Source organism: Erpetoichthys calabaricus, chromosome 8 (genome assembly GCF_900747795.2).
Source record: "Erpetoichthys calabaricus chromosome 8, fErpCal1.3, whole genome shotgun sequence".
In the NCBI taxonomy this organism is placed as follows: Eukaryota; Metazoa; Chordata; class Cladistia; order Polypteriformes; family Polypteridae; genus Erpetoichthys; species Erpetoichthys calabaricus.
Genome location: NC_041401.2, coordinates 3,628,834 through 3,649,438, shown reverse-complemented (window position 1 = coordinate 3,649,438; position 20,605 = coordinate 3,628,834). Strand labels below are relative to the sequence as shown.

The window sequence follows — 20,605 nt, the reverse complement described above, 5'->3', positions numbered from 1 at the left end:
AGCAAATCCACCTCTGAATGGCTGAAGAAAAACAAAATGAAGACTTTGGAGTGGCCTAGTCAAAGTCCTGACCTGAATCCAATTGAGATGCTATGGCATGACCTTAAAAAGGCAGTTCATGCTAGAAAACCCTCAAATAAAGCTGAATTACAACAATTTTGCAAAGATGAGTGGGCCAAAATTCCTCCAGAGCGCTGTAAAAGACTCATTGCAAGTTATCGCAAACGCTTGATTGCAGTTATTGCTGCTAAGGGTGGCCCAACCAGTTATTAGGTTCAGGGGGCAATTACTTTTTCACACAGGGCCATGTAGGTTTGGATTTTTTTTTCTCCCTAAATAATAAAAACCACCATTTACAAACTGCACTTTGTGTTTACTTGTGTTATATTTGACTAATGGTTAAATGTGTTTGATGATCAGAAACATTTTGTGTGACAAACATGCAAAAGAATAAAAAATCAGGAAGGGGGCAAATAGTTTTTCACACCACTGTATGTTGACAAAGAAAGAATGGAAGGGATTTGCAAGTTTCTCAATTTAAATATCATTAAATGGTTCAAGGAATCTGGAGGAATTTCAGTGTGTAAAGGGCCAGGGAGCAAGCCGAAGCTGAATACACGTGATCTCATCACTCACCAATGGCCGATATCTCCACATGGGATTACAAGGGATGACTTCGGCAAACCTTTGTCAAGCACTACAATAAGGTGTTACACTCAAATAACAACTTCCAATTTTACTGTGCAAAAAAGAAGCCTTATGCTAACCGTGTCCACAAGCAACGTCGACTTCTCTGGGCTTGGAGACATCTGGGATGGACCATCACACAGTGGAAACAAACGTGCATTGTGGTCAGATGAATGAAAATTCCAGAAAAAAATGAACGCCATGTGCTCCGGACCAAAGACGAAAAGAACCACCCAGACCGCTCTCAGCAACAAGTCCAAAAGCCAGGGTCTGTCATGGTGTCAGTGCTCTTAAAGGTCATTTATACTTCTGTGATTGCAGCATTAATGCAGAAAAGTACATTTGAGAGTTTAGAGGAATGTATGTTGCCTTCAAGGAAACATCTTTTCCAGGGATGTCCATGCATTTTTCAACAAAGACAATGCAAAGGCACTTCTGCACACTTTACTAAAGCATGGCTGAGGAAGAAGAGGGTCCGGGTACTGGACTGGCCTTCCTGCAGTCCTCACCTGTCCTCACGAAATGAAAAATGTGACAACGACCCCATACTGTTGCAAAACTCAAGATGTGTTTGCAGGTAAAATGGGGCAAAATAACACCTGAAACGCTTCACTGTTTGGAATCCTCAATGCTAAAATATCTTTTAAGTGTTGTGAAAAGGAATGGCAACATTACAAAGTGGTAAATGCTTTACCATCCCAACCTTTTTTTGGAATGTGTAGCAGGCCTGAAATGCAGGAATGGACATACATTAACAAATGAAATGAAGTTGACCAGACAAAGTGTGAAATATCCTGGGTTTATGCAGTCTGCAATGAAATAAAAGTCAAAGCAAATATATATTTTTTTTTTTACATTTTTCATAACATCCCAACTTTTTACGATTTGGGGTTGTACAACATAAGTCACAAACATTGCAATACTTTGGAATACAAGTAACTAGCTATGTTAACTGTCACAGACAAGTAATATTAAATATCAAATACTGATATCCTTGTGTATGTCAGCTTCCCTTGACCGGCATCTCTGGTCTCGATTGACTGAGTAACTTACAGTGAAACTGACCAAACACAATCAGATTTCTCAGAGGGACTGGATATACATAGACAGCATATACATAGACATAGCTTTTGATCATATAGAAGATATGAAAAAAAATTTTTTTATCCTATTTAAACTTACCACAAAATGCAGAGTTGATCAAAAAGTAGATGATAAAAAAACTCTTCCTGAAAAAGAAAACATTTAAACATCATGTCAGTACATTAAAAAGCCCCAACAGAATAAAAATAGAAAATATAAAGATGGAAAAGTGTATGCCTTTAACATTGCTACCAATCACACTAGCCCTTAAAATTATTTAACTTATGGTGTTAGTTTCATGTTAGAAGTTCAATGTAAATTGTTTTAAAACCTTACATGATACAGGTATATACTGTAACTCAACTCTCAAACCAGCCCAATACAATACAATTGTGCTCTGCAATAAATTTAAATACACATTTCATTTAGATCATTTTCATCCTTGAACTATGCGACCATGCTCTGATTAAAAAGACATGCAAGGTTTTGTAATCTCTACCCAGTGTGATAGATGTACATTTATTCAAAATGAATACACCTACAATATAATAAAATTCAATTGTGGCTTTATTCAAGTCTCTCTATTATATAAAAAAAAAAATTTTTCAAGTCCCGTGAGACGAGAACCACTTCCACGGTCCACTCACCTTTCATTCATGTGAATGCTTTTGTCATACAGTTCCTGTGCTCTCAGCTCTTACAAATTTTTACATTTTCAATCTATTCGTTTCCTTCGATGTAGTTCTTTTCTGGACAATAATTTTATACGTTCTAGATGAAACGTCAATGATTAAGCAAAGAAGAAAGGGCAGCGCGTCAAAAAGAGGCCTAAAAGCATTGGAGAGAAAAGAATTCAAAAAGAGAACAATAATCATCTAAGTGCAAATTCAGAAAATAAGGAAAGTTATAATCAGCTTGGACCAAGTGGAATTAAAAACATAACAGGTCCAAGCAGGGGCGGAAATAAAAGACAAAGAGTAGAAGACAAAGTAGAACGTCGTAAAGAAGTTCAAAAACGTTGCTGCTATACACATGCAGAGCAGGTTAGTTTATGAAAGTACTAAAAACTGAAAGTCTCAAAAAACTGATAGTAAAGATCGCATTAGCGCTAACACAGAAATTATTATTTGGTGAAATAATGGAACAGCGAAAGAGATCGAAAATATGGACATAGGTGATATGACCGATGAAGATATTGTTCAGATTTAAAGTTTAAATCGGAGACTTGTAGGATTATCTAATTCGTGTTGCCATCGGGGAAAAGTAGCGTTTCTTCCCAATGAAGAGGCGTATTCACGAGAATTAAAAGATTTGTTATTCGGTGAAAGTGAAATCCACAAACACTACAGGCAAAAATATCCAGATCTACAATAATCTGTTCACGTTCGCATCAATCAATGCTCAAAACATAGATTTACATGATTCAGGACCATATGCTATGAAAATCTGTGATCCCGCAACAATTAAAGCTACTGCAAGTTTAATTTCAAAGAAACCACAATACGGTCAGGTTTATATTTATGATCACGGAGAAGAGATGCAACATAGAATCAAAAGAGTTAAACGATCGGACGTATTACAAATTCTACAGCCAATAATGGATACAAAACACGGACAAAGAAGTTTTCTTGGATTTCTATATGAATCAGAAAGATCACACTCGTATATATAATATACATGTGATGAATTGTCAGCGATAAATTTTGAAAGATGGAAACAAAGACAGAGTTGATATTTGTGTTTATCCAAAAGCACAGCACGATTCATCGTAAGTGGCAGATCTGAGAAATGACTAGCACATAGGGCCCACACAGGGGTTGGTGAGCAAAGCGAGCAGGGGGCTGAGGCCCCTAGTATTACACATTTAAATCTAACAGCTTGCCTCATGCAGAACCAGCACGAAATAGTATCAATCCTGATTAGATAGCTTATGCAGATACAGTGTATTTAAAAGGAGTTTGAGGTAATACTGTACCCAAAACTGGGTTTGCCATCATTTCCAATTGCATTTTGGTCTCTTTGTGCAACTCTAGCATATGCTGCCTCTCTGTTATTAAACTTGTTTAGTGAAGGACACTGCCACAACATTATCTGTGATGACAATGTCATCAATGTAGTCCTCCAGCTTTGTACTTTCCAGTATTAAAAGATATAGCAACTTACAGTCAAAGTAAAAAGTATGTGAACCCCTAGGAATTCTCTATATTTATGTCTAATTCTCACATAAAACATGGCCGTATCTTCATGTCAGTCACAATAATGAACAAACATAGTCTCCTATAACTAAAGACACACAGATTTTCAGAGAATTTTTGACCATATTGAATAAATCATTCAAATTGAAACTGAAGGTTGGAAAAAGTAAGTGAACCCTAAGCTAATGACTTTTTAAAAAGCTCACTGCAGTCAGAATTTTGCACACCTGGAGTCCATTTAATGAAACGAGTTCAGAGGTGCGGCCAAGAATTAGTTTGATTGATCAAAAACACTATACAGTTTTGAGTTTTTGACAAGAAGCATATCCAGATGGGAATCACACCTCGCACAAAAGAGCTGTGTGAAGAGCTATGATCAAGAATTGTTAATCTACATAAGGCTGGAACGGGTTACAAAGTCATCTCAAAGATTTGAGATATTCATCAGTCTACTGTTAGGCAAGTTGTCTGTAAGTGGAGACCATTTGGTATTGTGGCTACTCTGCTAGAAGTGGGCGCCCTGCCAAGATGACCCCAAAAGCACAACACAAAGTCAGCAATGAGGTAAAGAAGAACCCTAAAGTGACAGCAAAGGACTTGAAGAAGTCATCAGAACTGGCTAACATCTCTGTTCATGAGTCAACTATACACCAAACATTGAACAAGAAAGGAGTCCATGGCAGGACACCAAGAAGGAAGCCACTGCTATCAAAAAAAGAACATTGCTGAACGACCACTTGGACACTCCACAACGGTACTGGGGAAATGTTTTGTGGAGTGATGAAACCAAAATTGAACTATTTGGAAGGAACAAGCAAAACTTCATTTGGCGTAAAAAGGGCACTGCATATCAACATCAAAACATCACCCCTACAGTCAAGTATGGAGGAGGGAATACTGTATCATGTTCTGGGCCTGCTTTGCTGCATCAGAGCCTGAACAGCTTGCCATGATTGAGGGGAAAATGAATTCACAAGTTATCAAAAAATTCTCCAGGATAACGTGAGGGTGTCTGTCCGTCAAACCTAAGCTCAGAAGAGGCTGGGTGATGCAACAGGCCAATGAGCCCAAACATCGCAGCAAATCCACAGCACAATGGCTTCAGAAGAACAAACTCGGCCTTTTGGAGTGGTCCAGTCAGAGACCAGATCTCAATCCTGCTGAGATGCTGTGGAATGACTTGAAGAGACCCATACAACCAAAGACTATGGAAGAGTTAAGGCAGTTCTGCAGGGAAGAATGGGCTCAAATTCCCTCCGTACAATGTGCAGGTCTGATCTGCAGTTACAGGAAGTGCCTAGTTGAGGTCATTGCTGCTAAGGGAGGGTCAACCAGTTATTAAATCCCAAGGTTCACTTACTTTTTCCACTACCACTGTGAACATTGAATGTGTTTGTAAAATAAAGACATGAAAGAGTAGAATTTTGTGTGTGTCATTGGCTTAAGCTCATTGTGTATATCAGTACCTGTGACTTAGATTCATGAAGTAAACCAAATAATTCCAAAGGGCTCACATACTTTTTACTTTGACTGTAAATATGGAAACAAGGAAGCAAAAACTACAGTCTTGCCTACAGTTAGATCCATAAATATTTAGACAGTGACCACTTTTTTTCTCATTTTGGTTCTGTATATTACCAAAATGAATTGTAAATGAAACAACTCCGATGCAGTTGAAGTGCAGACTTTCAGCTTTAATTCAGTGGGGTGAACAAAACGATTGCATAAAAATGTGAGGCAACTAAAGCATTTTTTGAACACAATCCCTTCATTTCAGGGGCTCAAAAGTAATTGGACAATTGACCCAAAGGCTATTTCATGGGCAGGTGTGGTCAAGTCCGTCATTATGTCATTATCAGTTAAGCAGATAAAAGGCCTGGAGTTGATTTGAGGTGTGGTGCTTGCATGTGGAAGATTTTGCTGTGAACAGACAACATGCGGTCAAAGGAGCTCTCCATGCAAGTGAAAGAAGCCATCCTTAAGCTGCGAAAACAGAAAAAAACAATCCGAGAAATTGCTACAATATTACGAGTGGCAAAATCTACAGTTTGGTACATCCTGAGAAAGAAAGCAAGCACTGGTGAACTCAGCAACGCAAAAAGACCTGGACGTCCACGGAAGACAACAGTGGTGGATGATCGCAGAATCATTTCCATGGTGAAGAGAAACCCCTTCACAACAGCCAACCAAGTGAACAACGCTCTCCAGGGGGTAGGCGGGCGTATCGATATCCAAGTCTACCATAAAGAGAAGACTGCATGAAAGTAAATCCAGAGGGTGCACTGCAAGGTGCAAGCCACTCATATGCCTCAAGAATAGAAAGGCTAGATTGGACTTTGCTAAAGAACATCTAAAAAAGCCAGCACAGTTCTGGAAAAACATTCTTTGGACAGATGAAACCAAGATCAACCTCTACCAGAATGATGGCAAGAAAAAAGTATGGAGAAGGCGTGGAACAGCTCATTATCTAAAGCATAGCACATCATCTGTAAAACACGGTGGAGGGAGGCAGTGTGATGGCTGCCAGTGGCACTGGGACACTAGTGTTTATTGATGATGTGACACAGGACGTAAGCAGCCGAATGAATTCTGAGGTGTTCAGAGACATACTGTCTGCTCAAATACAGCCAAATACAGCAGTCAAATTGATTCATGATACAGATGGACAATAACCCAAAACATACAGCCAAAGCAACCCAGGAGTTTATTAAAGCAAAGAAGTGGAAAATTCTTGAATGGCCAAGTCAGTCACCTGATCTTAACCCAACTGAGCAGGCATTTCACTTGTTGAAGACTAAACTTCAGACAGAAAGGCCCACAAACAAACAGCAACTGAAAGTAAAGGCCTGGCAGAGCATTAAAAAGGAGGAAACCCAACATCTGATGATGTCCAGGAGTTCAAGACTTCAGGCTGTCATTGCCAGTAAAGGGTTTTCAGCCAAGTATTAGAAATGAACATTTGATTTCCAGTTATTTCATTTGTCCAATTACTTTTGAGCCCCTGAAATGAAGGGATTGTGTTCACAAAATGCTTTAGTTGCCTCACATTTTTATGCAATCGTTTTGTTCACCCCACTGAATTAAAGCTGAAAGTCTGCACTTCAACTGCATCGGAGTTGTTTCATTTAAAATTCATTGTGGTAATGTACAGAACCAAAATGAGAAAAAAGTTGTCTGTCCAAATATTTATGGACCTAACTGTAAATAATCAAGCAATACAGATGCAAGATAAAAAGTTAAGGTTTCTCGCCAGCCACACAGTGAAGCAGAAAGGAGTGAGCTGCATGGAATCCACTAACAGAAACTTATAAAAGTCAGTTTGACTGAACAAATTTATAAAATAAGAACATTATCACAGGTGTCAGGCTTAGTTTCGGACTTATAGTGGAGGATGATGATGATGTTCAACTCTTTTTTTTTTTTTGTGCAATTTAATGACGGGGTGTTTTTTTGGCAAAGGAGAACTCCAGCAAATTACTTGCCCATGTAAAATGTGGATTTTTAAGAAACCGGGTTTCAGCTTTAACCAAGTTATTCACCTTAAAAAACAATTATGAGTGTGCATGCAAATACATGAACTCTTTGCCATTGAGATTTGTTCCCCTTTAAGACCATTGAATCAGAATTGTTCTCAAGTTTTCTCTTCCTGAAAACATGAGATTAAAATTTCTTTTCTTATCCATTACCAAAAACAATGTGGTATACATAATTGATACATAAGAATATTTGTGTTGCACCCTTAGCTATTTTTAATTTAGAACTTAAAAGTATGAAATGGAATAAAAATGCTTCCAAACCACACTATTGCCCATACAATGAAAAAAAAAGGTAAAAAGCACTGCGGTGGGTTGGCACCCTGCCCAGGATTGTTTCCTGCCTTGTGCCCTGTGTTGGCTGGGATTGGCTCCGGCAGACCCCCGTGACCCTGTGTTCGGATTCAGCGGGTTGGATAATGGATGGATGGATGGTAAAAAGCAGCAGTGAACGCAAGATTAATAGACATACGGAACTTTTTAAAAATCCTAAAAATGATACAAGAAGAAACAAAGATTCCATCCTTAGGTCTTCTTAATAAGACTTCAGTACTTGAAGACCCTAAAAAATGGTGAGAGTTCAAAACAATTCTGTTCCAGGGGGTCTCCAAAGAGAAAGGTAGAGAAGAGGCAAAATTTAGAAATTTCTTTACAATCGGCATGACATTCATGCTTTATGTGACTGCTAGCTTTACAGTGGCGACGAGTTCATGCTACTCAGGGTGGGGCTTCAATTTGCCACATTCCAACATACAGTAGGGCAAAAAAGTATTTAGTCAGCCACCAATTGTGCAGGTTCCCCCACTTAAAAAGATGAGAGGGGCCTGTAATTTTCATCATAGGTATACCTCAACTATGAGAGACAAAATGAGAAAAGAAAATCCAGAAAATCACATTGTCTGATTTTTAAAGAATTTATTTGCAAATTATGGTGGAAAATAAGTATTTGGTCACCTACAAACAAGCAAGATTTCTGGCTCTCACAGACCTGTAACTTCTTCTGTAAGAGGCTCCTCTGTCCTCCACTCGTTACCTGTATTAATGGCACCTGTTTGAACTCGTTATCAATATAAAAGACACCTGTCCACAACCTCAAACAGTCACACTCCAAACTCCACTATGGCCAAGACCAAAGAGCTGTCAAAGGACACCAGAAACAAAATTGTAGACCTGCACCAGGCTGGGAAGACAGACTGAATCTGCAATAGGTAAGCAGCTTGGTGTGAAGAAAATCAACTGTGGGAGCAATTATTAGAAAATGGAAGACATACAAGACCACTGATAATCTCCCTCGATCTGGGGCTCCACGCAAGATCTCACCCTGTGGGGTCAAAATGATCACAAGAACGGTGAGCAAAAATCCCAGAACCACACGGGGGGACCCAGTGAATGACCTGCAGAGAGCTGGGACCAAAGTAACAAAGGCTACCATCAGTAACACACTACGCCGCCAGGGACTCAAATCCTGCAGTGCCAGACGTGTCCCCCTGCTTAAGCCAGTACATGTGCAGGCCCGTCTGAAGTTTGCTAGAGAGCATTTGGATGATCCAGAAGAGGGAGGATTGGGAGAATGTCATATGGTCAGATGAAACCAAAATAGAACGTCGTGTTTGGAGGAGAAAGAATGCTGAGTTGCATCCAAAGAACACCATACCTACAGTAAAGCATGGGGGTGTAAACATCATGCTTTGGGGCTGTTATTCTGCGAAAGGACCAGGACGACTGATTCGTGTAAAGAAAAGAATGAATGGGGCCATGTATCGTCAGATTTTGAGTAAAAACCTCCTTCCATCAGCAAGGGCATTGAAGATGAAATGTGGCTGGGTCTTTCAGCATGACAATGATCCCAAACACACTGCCCGGGTAACGAAGAAGTGGCTTCGTAAGAAGCATTTCAAGGTCCTGGAGTGGCCTAGCCAGTCTCCACATCTCAACCCCATAGAAAATCTTTGGAGGGAGTTGAAAGTCCGTGTTGCCCAGCGACAGCCCCAAAACATCACTGCTCTAGTGGAGATCTGCATGGAGGAATGGGCCAAAATACCAGCAACAGTGTGTGAAAACCTTGTGAAGACTTACAGAAAACGTTTGACCTCTGTCATTGCCAACAAAGGGTATATAACAAAGTATTGAGATGAACTTTTGTTATTGACCAAATACTTTTTTCCACCATAATTTGCAAATAAATTCTTCAAAAATCAGACAATGTGATTTTCTGCATTTTTTTTTCTGATTTTGTCTCTCATAGTTGAGGTATACCTATGATGAAAATTACAGTCCTCTCTCATCTTTTTAAGTGGGAAAACTTGCACAATTGGTGGCTCACTAAATACTTTTTTTGCCCTACTGTATCTGAATATGTCAACCTATTTAAATAGAAAATTAAAAGGACGTATAGAGAAAAATTAAGATAAATTTTGCATAGATTTATTCATATATAAAGACACAGCAATACATTTTCACATATAATTATTTATAAGCATCAGTGATATAGTATAGACAAAACAGACAAACTAATAATAATAACATGGCTTATTATAATTATGCTGCGAAAACCAGAACCAGTGTAGTGTACAAGTGATGGGTGGGAATGTTTTTTCACAGAGCAAGAACGCATTCAGATTGATAACGAAACTAAATTATAAATTAGTTGGTTATCTTCATAGAAATTATTATCAGTGTAATGTTTATGTTTATTTTTGTTATCGCCTCATAAATTTCAACTGCTGTGTCCGATGCCATCACAGAAGCACAGTCTGAAAATTATTTTTGTAGCACTCGTGGATATAAAAAAGAATTTTACTTTTTTCTTTCATGAGTGATATTTCTCCGAACCCCGCTGCTTACACACAAATATTGTACTGAGCCTTTTGGCCAATAATGCTGCCCCCAAAAATGTGCTGCCCGCCCCTAGTTACGCCACTGTGGCTTTATGATTCAGACTCAAGACTGGGCTTTCTAGACTCCGTTTGAAGATGTTCAATTAAATGGCCAGACTTTGTGTTTGAAGTACATTTTATACACTTTACAGCTGCAGTGAGCAGTTACAGAGGACTACTGGTCAAGTCACGTTGGGGAGCATGCACTGGTACAGTGTGTCGCCACACCCACTTCACAATGAAACAACTCGGGATCCCGGTTGGCAATCCCCCAGGCAGACACGCAGTCCAGTCCCACCCTCCGGAAATGACCCTCTATCTGCCGCAGCCAGGTGTTACATGAGCGACCCCTTGGTGTGGTCCAGTCACTCGGGTCCTCAACAATGAGGGTCTTGTAAGCCGGATCACCCTCAGGGAAACGCGCCACATGGCCATAGTGCTGTAACTGATGCTCCCTCACAATGCAGGTAATGTGCCTCATTCGGGACTATATGACCAACACAAAGTCAAACCAATGGTATCCAAGGATTTTCCGGAGAGACATAGTACCAAAGGAGTCCAGTCTTCATCTCAAGTCACTGGATAGCGTCCATGTCTCGCAACTACTGGTACCAAAATGAAATAAAAGTTTTTTTTCTTATGAACTAAAAATCCTAGAAACAGGTTACAGCTTATGACGTCTGTTAAAGAAAGCTATTTAAATTGTGAGTAATGGAAACCCACAACTATTGGGCGACTACTCTTTCCATTCAGCTTTGTCCACCAAACCAGAGTTAAGTGGTTCGGCTACTGGAAGCAAAGCACATACTGAATTTATTGTAATAATCACACCGGTTGAGAATTTAGATGAAAAACAATGCATATAATTCCAAATTGCTACTGTATCTAATTGTCACATATGAAATCCTGCCAGCACAAAAGATGGCAGCCAATTGTATTTCCAGACCACTATTCACACTCAGTGTTTAGCTTTAGCTGTGAACCAAAAAAAGCAAATGGCAACCTTTGGGACGTTGATTTTTGTACTTAACAAAACCACTTCAAATACACAATGCAATTCAATAGAAGAGGATTCCTGGACACAATGCAGGAAACGGCTCTGGGTTATTGCACCAGTATATCACAAGGCCCACTCACACAGGGGTAAATGTGGAATCACCAATAAATCTAACCAGCAAGTGCTTGTTAATTTTTCCCTACGTCTCCAACGAATCAGTTGAGAAAAGTGCAAAACCGATTATAATAATTCAAATTACAAATCTAAAATAATCTGATTAAATTGGGTTATAATCACTATAAAAATATCAGTTTTAAATTTGTTGCCAGAGATTAGTTTAAGTGTCTCAAACTATGTTCTTAGCCATGTGCAAGTTTTCATTCTAATTAACAGAGTATATAAGATGGCTTCATTTGAACAGACCAGAAGATATTTTAGAAAAAACAGCTTGAATTGCTTTATTTAAGGTCACGGTGAGTATATGCAGCAAAATATAACTGAAGGCCTTCTCTCACCATCTAAGTAAGGGACCTGTTACAACCAGTGGAGTTCAAACACTGACTGTTAAGCAATCCTTACATTTTGTTCCATTGCATTGCACATTTATTACATACATTTACAAAACACTTACCAGATTATGTTCTTCTGCAAATCACTCAAAAAGATCCATAAAGTCACACATGGATATAGTGCTGATGCCAAAAATAAAAACTGATCCAGATGCATTCTGAGATGTGGCACTAAGATAAGATGAGATGAGAGACAGAGAGAGAGTGAGAGTTGTAAACCCAAAAGATGGGGGAAATATACATCAGATTTGAAGAGGAAAAAAAATCACAACATAGATTACTCAAACTTAGGATCGTCACTTAAGATCTGTTTAAGAAACAATGGAAATATTACAACATGGTATACAAAAACGTTTTTCTTTCAGCACTTTTTAAAAAGTAAATTCTGCATCTTTAAACATAAAATGTTTTATGTCATTCGCATATTCAATTTAACCTCTTAAACCTTGAGCAGCAAAAGACTCACTACGAATCTTGATTCAAATAATAAACAAGACGGTCCAAGGCTCACTAGGAGATTGATCTGCCGGGTCAACCCTGGAAAATATTCTCCCATTGGACAGAAGGGAGCGTCATTCACCAAATGATGTCTGTAAGTCCGTATATGGCATGGGACGCTTGCAACAGCTGCACGTCTACGAACGTAAGAGCTGCGCAACAGAGAGAGAGAGAGAGAGAGAGAGAGAGAGACTGAGACTATTAATCCCCAAGGGGAAATTCTCATTAGACAGACAGACAGACAGACAGACACTTTATTAATCCCAAGGGGAAATTCTCCAGCAGCAGCATACTGATAATAACAATATTAATTAAAGAGTAATAAAAGCGCAGTGCAAGTTAAAAAAAAAAAAAAAAGGCAAGGTGGAGAGTGTGAGCCAGGTATAACAGTCTATAATCTTGTGTAGTGTTAACGTTTACCCCCACGGTGGAATTTAAGAGTCGCATACTGTGGGTGAGGAACAATCTCCTCAGTCTGCAGCACAGCACCATACGTCACCGCAGTTGTAGACCCGGAAATGAAGTCTCCGTCGTTTCAGGAATAACTTCGTAAAATTACTTTTGGAAGGTTTCGGCAGGTCTCGGCAAAGCCCGGAAAGTAACTTCGGGTTCAGAAACTAAATAATATGCATCATTGTGAAGTTCAGAGGGTTTCTGCCATCACGTCGGGTCATACATCAAACTAAACAATACGGATCATTTCTGTGAAATACACTATTAACATTTACGTTGTGTTTGGGACTGTGGGAACCATTTACCATGTCGACAAAATTAAAATCATCAAGATTGTTTCTCTCTCGAGATTATTAAAAGGCACAGACTCATGGTTCCAGTTTATGTCTGTTTATTTCACAGTAGTTGACAGCCAGCGACAGTCCCTATTCTATGCTTCTTCCGGTGCTATCTTCAAAACCCTCCGTGTGGGAACATTATCTTAAGGCTTAACAATCCTATTGTTACAAAGATCTGTGTTAATTGAAAATAGTTATTCGTTTACATTCATGAAACGAAATATACAATATAATTACAATGTTTGCACCACGTTAGAGTTTATTAAAACGTTAACAATAAAAGTGATTACGTTTTTAAAATGTACTATGCATGTGTGCAATATTGTTCTAAACCAATTTAGAATGAACATTTAAACCAATCCAATATTTTTAAACATGTGAAGACATACATATATCCTACACTGAATTATGCTATATATTTATTGGCTTATATAGAACTGCTCTAGTTTTTGTCACTTATTATTATTATTATAAAACGATGAGCCATCAAAAAAAAAAAAAAAAAAACACTAATAAGAACACGCTTTATTTATATAGCACCCTGCCCAAAATTCAGAAAGAACAACAGGACCTATATAACATTGGCTAAAAATAATATCTCACTAAATAAAGATAAATACAGGATATACAGTCCTGACACGAACCAACAACAGCGAGCACATCACAGCCATCCTGCTGCACCTTCACTGCTCCCTGTGTCTTACAGGATTGAATATCAAATTCTGGTATTGACCTGCCCACTAAGGTCCTCTCATTCTGTGCCCCTCACTAACCTGGGCACTAACTCTGTGGGTGACAGCAGGGCCTTCGGCTGTATAGCGCCCTGACTTTGGAATGACCTCCCAAAATTAATGACATCAGCTGACTCATTTGTTTAGGAAGACATTAAACAGACCTGACATTCTGCCCCTTCTTTCAGTTTAACCCCTCTATCTGTCCAGGTACTCGGGGTTTGCATTTTTATCACAATTTATGCTATTTGTTCAAGATTTGTTTGTAGTATTATATGTTGTATTTTAGTCTGCATTATTGTCTTATTATATTTGAATGTTTTGTACAGTATATCCTGTATTTATCTTTATTTAGTGAGATATTTATCTATCTATCTATTTTTAGCCAATGTTATATAGGTCCTGTTGTTCTTTCGGAAATTTTGGGCAGGGTGCTATACAAATAAAGTGTGTTCTTATTAGTATTTTTCTTTTGATGGCTCATCATTTATAATAACAAGTGACAAAAACTAGAGCAGTTCTATATAAGGCAATTAATATCTAATAATGCCTCCCCCGAGGCAGAGCAGGCTCTGAGAGACTGGAACTACAGACTGGGATATCCTTCAGGGGTCACATAGTGAGAACATCGAGGAGGTTGTTGACTGCACTACTGAATACATCAACTTCTGTATGGACATTGTAGTTCCAGTAAGAACTGTACGCTGCTAACAACAAGCCATGGATTACAAGTGACATCAAGGGCCTTTTGAACCAGAAGAAAAGGGCTTTTAAAGGCGGTGATCAGCATGAGCTCAAGCACGTGCAGAAGGAACTCCGAGTCCAGCTCAGGGCGGCGAAGGAGCAGTACAGGAGAAAGCTGGAGCAGAAGTTGCAGAATAACAGCATGAAAGAAGTGTGGGATGGGATGAAGATCATCACTGGCTGCAGCTCGAAGCGGGGTACCCCCATCAAGAGAGATGTGGAGAGAGCAAACCAAATGAACAACTTCTTTAACAGGTTTGACCACCCTGACCCACTCTCACCTCGGAGTACTGCACCCTCCACACTTCCTTCTGCTGATACCAGCATAGGAGAGAGTTTACCACCACCCACAATTACAGCAGCGCAGGTAAGCAGACAGCTGAGGAGAGTTCGTGCCAGCAAAGCAGCGGGTCCAGATGAAGTATCACCACAACTGCTGAAGGCCTGTGCGTTGGAGCTGGGGGGTCCTCTACAGCGCATCTTCAACCTGAGCCTGGAACAGGGGAGAGTCCCGAGGCTTTGGAAAACATCTTGCATCACCCCAGTCCCAAAGGTATCACGTCCTAGTGAGCTGAATGACTTCCGGCCTGTTGCCCTGACATCACATGTGATGAAGACCATGGAGCGGCTGCTGCTTCACCACCTGAGGCCATAGGTCCGCCACGCCCTCGACCCTCTGCAGTTCGCATACCAGGAGAAGGTGGGAGCGAAGGATGCCATCATCTACATGGTACACCGATCCCTCTCCCACTTGGACAGAGGCAGTGGTGCAGTAAGAATTATGTTTCTGGACTTCTCTAGCGCCTTCAACACCATCCAACCTCTGCTCCTTAGGGACAAGCTGACAGAGATGGGAGTAGATTCATACCTGGTGTCATGGATCGTGGACTATCTTACAGACAGACCTCAGTATGTGCGTCTCGGGAACTGCAGGTCTGACATTGTGGTCAGCAACACAGGAGCACCACAGGGGACTGTACTTTCTCCGGTCCTGTTCAGCCTATATACATCGTACTTCCAATACAACTCGGAGTCCTGCCATGTGCAAAAGTTTGCTGGTGACACTGCTATCGTGGGCTGCATCAGGAGTGGGCAGGAGGAGGAGAATAGGGACCTAATCATGGACTTTGTTAAATGGTGTGACTCAAACCACCTACACCTGAACACCAGCAAAACCAAGGAACTGATGGTGGATTTTAGGAGGACCAGGCCCCTCATGGACCCCGTGATCATCAGAGGTGACTGTGTGCAGAGGGTACAGACCTATAAATACCTGGGAGTGCAGCTGGATGATAAACTGGACTGGACTGCCAATACTGTGCAAGAGAGGACAGAGCCGACTATACTTCCTTAGAAGGCTGCAGATGTTCTATCAGACGGTTGTGGCGAGCGCCCTCTTCTACGCGGTGGTGTGCTGGAGAGGCAGCATAAAGAAGAGGGACGCCTCACGCCTGGACAAACTGGTGAGGAAGGCAGGCTCTATTGTAGGCACGGAGCTGGACAGTCTGACATCTGCGGCAGAGCGACGGGCGCTGAGCAGACTACTGTCAATAATGGAGAATCCACTGCATCCACTGAACAGGATCATCTCCAGACAGAGGAGCAGCTTCAGTGACAGACTACTGTCACCGTCCTGCTCCACTGACAGACTGAGGAGATCGCTCCTCCATCACACTATGTGACTCTTCAATTCCACGGTGGGGGGGGGGGGGGGGGTAAACGTTAACATTATACAAAGTTATTGTCTGTCTGTACACCTGCATTGTTATCACTCTTAATATTTTCTTTATCGGTATGCTACTACGGGAGTAGGTGAATTTCCCCTTGGGATTAATAAAGTATCTATCATAATTCACTATCAACGAATGAACCTTCCTGAAAACAATGTACTTCACCCAGATATTATTCAGATCCCTCAAGCCTTTATCTGCGACGACTTAGTGACGGAGGTGTTTGGAACACCAATCTCATTAGACCAGATACCACTGTTAACACAACGGGCTATATTATGTCCAAAGAATACTGACGTTGATCGCATAAATAAGCAGGTCATTGCGTTACTTCCTGGAGAAAGCCGCCTGTTTCTAAGTACTGACAATGTTGATTCTGATGACGAGAATGAGCATCTTAATTTCCCCTTTGAATATTTAAACACTATTAACCCAGCCGGATTACCACAACACAATCTTAACCTTAAAATCGGGACAATAGTCATGCTATTAAAAAACCTTAATACTAAACAAGGTTTATGCAACGGTACACGTTTAGTCATCAACACCATGACAGACAATGTTATTGAAGCAAAAGTACTTACAGGATCACATTCTAACAATACTGTTTTGATTCCTAGAGTTGACCTTACAAGTTCTGACCTGGAATTACCTTTTACACTTAAACGACGCCAATTTCCCATTAAACCTGCATTTGCCATGACAATCAACAAATCCCAAGGACAAACCATGGACAGAGTTGACATATACCTATCTGAGCCTGTATTTGGACATGGACAACTTTATGTTGCCTTCTCAAGAGTTCGGCATTCATCTGACATTAAAGTTATAGATACTCCATACCAAGGAAAACTCATTCAAGGACAATACACCATCTTTACTACAAATGTTGTGTATAAAGAAATATTCCAATAAATCTTTCTAATGTGCCATGCTATGGGTTCTTTACTTCCTTTGTTCGTCATCTACACCTTTACACTCCAATATATCTCATACATACATCAATGTATTTTGGGTTACCCAGCACCAGGGGTTGGCGAGCGAAGCGAGCAGGGGGCAGAGCCCCCTAGTCTATCATAATTCAGTGTAGAATATGTATTGCCGTTGTCTTCACATAGATATTTAAAAATATTAGACTGGCTTAAATGTTCATTCTAAATTGGTTTAGAACAATACTGCACACATGCATAGTACATTTTAAAAAATGTAATCACTTATTAACGTTTTACTAAACTCTAACGTGGTGCAAAGATTGTAATTATATTGTATATTTCGTTTCATGAATGTAAACAAAAAACAATTTTCAATTAACACAGATCTTGATGATTTTCATTTTGTCGACATGTTAAATGGTTCCCACAGTCCCGAACACAACGTAAATGTTAATAGTGTATTCTTTGTTAGTTGTGGTAATTATAACTCAAAGACACATGATATTCTATATGGTATTCCACAAGGCTCTATCCTGGGTCCACTGCTCTTTTCGATTTACATGCTTCCGTTAGGTCCAATTATCTCAGGGCAAAATGTGAGCTACCACAGCTATGCTGATGACACACAGCTGTATTCATCAACAGCCCCTGATGACCCCGACTCTTGTTTCACTAACACAATGTCTTGTGTTTCTAAATGGATGAATAGTAATTTTCTCAAGCTAAATAAAGAGAAAACAGAAATTTTAGTGATTGGCAATAATGTATATAATGAGATTATTAGAAATAAACTTGATGCATAAGGAATAAAAGTCCTAAAAATTAGACCTCATATCATTGAAAGATGCTCAAAAATTAGTTTACTCTTTTGTTTTCAGTCGACTAGATTACTGTACTGCTCCTCGAACCACCAACTTATCGTGGTGGAGGGGTTTGCGTGTCCCAATGATCCTAGGAGCTCTGTTGTCCGGGGCTTTATGCCCCTGGTAGGGCCACCCAAGGCAAACTGGTCCTAGGTGAGGGATGAGACAAAGAGCGGTTAAACAAACCTCCTATGAAGAAAAACAATTTTGGACGGCGTTTTCCCTTGCCCGGACGCGGGTCACCGGGGCCCCACTCTGGAGCCAGGCCTGGAGGTGGGGCTCGATGGCGAGCGCCTGGTGGCCGGGCCTGCACCCATGGGGCTCGGCCGGGCACAGCCCGAAGAGGCAACGTGGGTCCCCCTTCCCATGGGCTCACCACCTATGGGAGGGGCCAAGGAGGTCGGGTGCAGTGTGAGTTGGGTAGTGGCCGAAGGCGGGGACCTTGGCGGTCCGATCCTCGGCTACAGAAGCTGGCTCTTGGGACGTGGAATGTCACCTCTCTGAAGGGGAAGGAGCCTGAGCTAGTGCGCGAAGTTGAGAGGTTCCGGCTAGATATAGTCGGGCTCACCTCGACACACAGCCTGGGACTCTGGAACCAATCTCCTTGAGAGGGGCTGGACTCTGTACCACTCTGGAGTTGCCCCCGGTGAGAGGCGCCGAGTGGGTGTGGGTATACTTATTGCCCCCCGACTTGGAGCCTGTACATTGGGGTTTACCCCGGTGGACGAGAGGGTAGCCTCCCTTCACCTTCTGGTGGGGGGACGGGTCCTAACTGTTGTTTGTGCGTATGCACTGAACAGCAGTTCAGAGTACCCACACTTTTTGGAGTCCCTGGAGGGGGTGCTAGAGGGCATACCTTCGGGGGACTCCCTCGTACTGCTGGGAGACTTCAATGCTCACGTGGGCAATGACAGTGAGACCTGGAAGGGCATGATTGGGAGGAATGGCCCCCTCGATCTGAACCCGAGCGGTGTTTTGTTATTGGACTTCTGTGCTCGTCACGGATTGTCCATTACGAACACCATGTTCAAGCATAGGGGTGTTCATATGTGCACTTGGCACCAGGACACCCTAGGCCTCAGTTCGATGATCGACTTTGTGGTCGTGTCGTCGGACCTGCGGCCACATGTCTTGGACACTCGGGTGAAGAGAGGGGCGGAGCTATCAACTGATCACCACCTGGTGGTGAGTTGGCTTCGATGGTAGGGGAGGATGCTGGTCAGGCGTGGTAGGCCCAAACGTGTTGTGAGGGTCTGCTGGGAACGTCTGGCAGAGCCCCCTGTCAGAAGTAGCTTCAACTCCCACCTCCGGCAGAACTTCGACCACATCCCGAGGGAGGTGGGGGACATTGAGTCTGAATGGGCCATGTTCTGTGCCTCTATTGTTGAGGCGGCTGACCAGAGCGGTGGCCGTAAGGTGGTCGGTGCCTGTCGTGGCGGCAATCCCCGAACCCATTGGTGGACACCGACGGTGAGGGATGCCGTCAAGCTGAAGAAGGAGTCCTACCGGCCCCTTTTGTCCTGTGGGACCCTGGAGGCAGCTGATAGGTACCGGCAGGCGGCTTTGGTGGTTGCTGAGGCAAAAACTCGGGCGTGGGAGGAGTTTGGGGAGGCCATGGAGAACGACTTTCGGACGGCTTCGAGGAGATTCTGGTCCACCGTCCGGCGTCTCGGGGGGGGGGGGGGAGCAGTGCAGTGACAACACTGTATATGGTGGTGATGGTGCACTGCTGACCTCGACTCGGGACGTTGTGGGTCGGTGGGGGGAATACTTCGAAGACCTACTCAATCCCATTAACATGCCTTCCAATGAGGAAGCAGAGCCTGGGGACTCGGAGGTGGGCTCCCCCATCTCTGGGACCGAGGTCACCGAGGTGGTCAAAAAACTCCTTGGTGGCAGGGCCCCGGGGGTGGATGAGATACGCCCGGAGTTCCTCGAGGCTCTGGATGTTGTAGGGCTGTCTTGGTTGACAAGTCTCTGCAACATCGCATGGACATCAGGGACAGTGCCTTTGGATTGGCAGACCGAGGTGGTGGTCCCCCTCTTTAAGAAGGGGGACCGGAGGGTGTGTTCCAACTACAGAGGGATCACACTCCTCAGCCTCCCTGGAAAAGTCTATTCAGGGGTCCTGGAGAGGAGGGTCCGTCGGATAGTCGAGCCTTGGATTCAGGAGGAACAGTGTGGTTTTCGTCCTGGTCGTGGAACAGTGGATCAGCTCTACACCCTTAGCAGGGTCCTGGAGGGTGCATGGGAGTTCGCCCAACCAGTCTACATGTGTTTTGTGGACTTTTGAAAGGCATTCGACCGTGTCCCTCGGGGAATCCTGTGGGGGGTACTCCGAGAGTATGGGGTACCGGCCCCCCTGATAAGGGCTGT

The 20,605-nt window shown here is 42.1% G+C and overlaps 1 protein-coding gene across 2 annotated transcripts in view; it reads right to left on the bottom strand.

The window, feature by feature from the left end:
* Window positions 1-20,605, bottom strand: part of LOC114655306 (uncharacterized) — a 53,786-nt gene that overhangs the window by 24,967 nt on the left and 8,214 nt on the right. The window contains exons 1-3 of one of the 2 annotated variants that reach the window (XM_051930706.1): window positions 12,003-12,272; window positions 2,418-2,598; window positions 1,870-1,916 (exon numbers count right to left, since the gene is read on the bottom strand). In XM_051930706.1, coding sequence (XP_051786666.1) covers window positions 1,870-1,916; window positions 2,418-2,428 — 58 coding nt within the window. In that variant the 5' untranslated portion in view covers window positions 2,429-2,598; window positions 12,003-12,272. Of the gene's footprint in view, window positions 1-1,869; window positions 1,917-2,417; window positions 2,599-12,002; window positions 12,273-20,605 lie in introns of those variants that run through there. The other variant, XM_028806198.2, reaches the window with a different exon arrangement.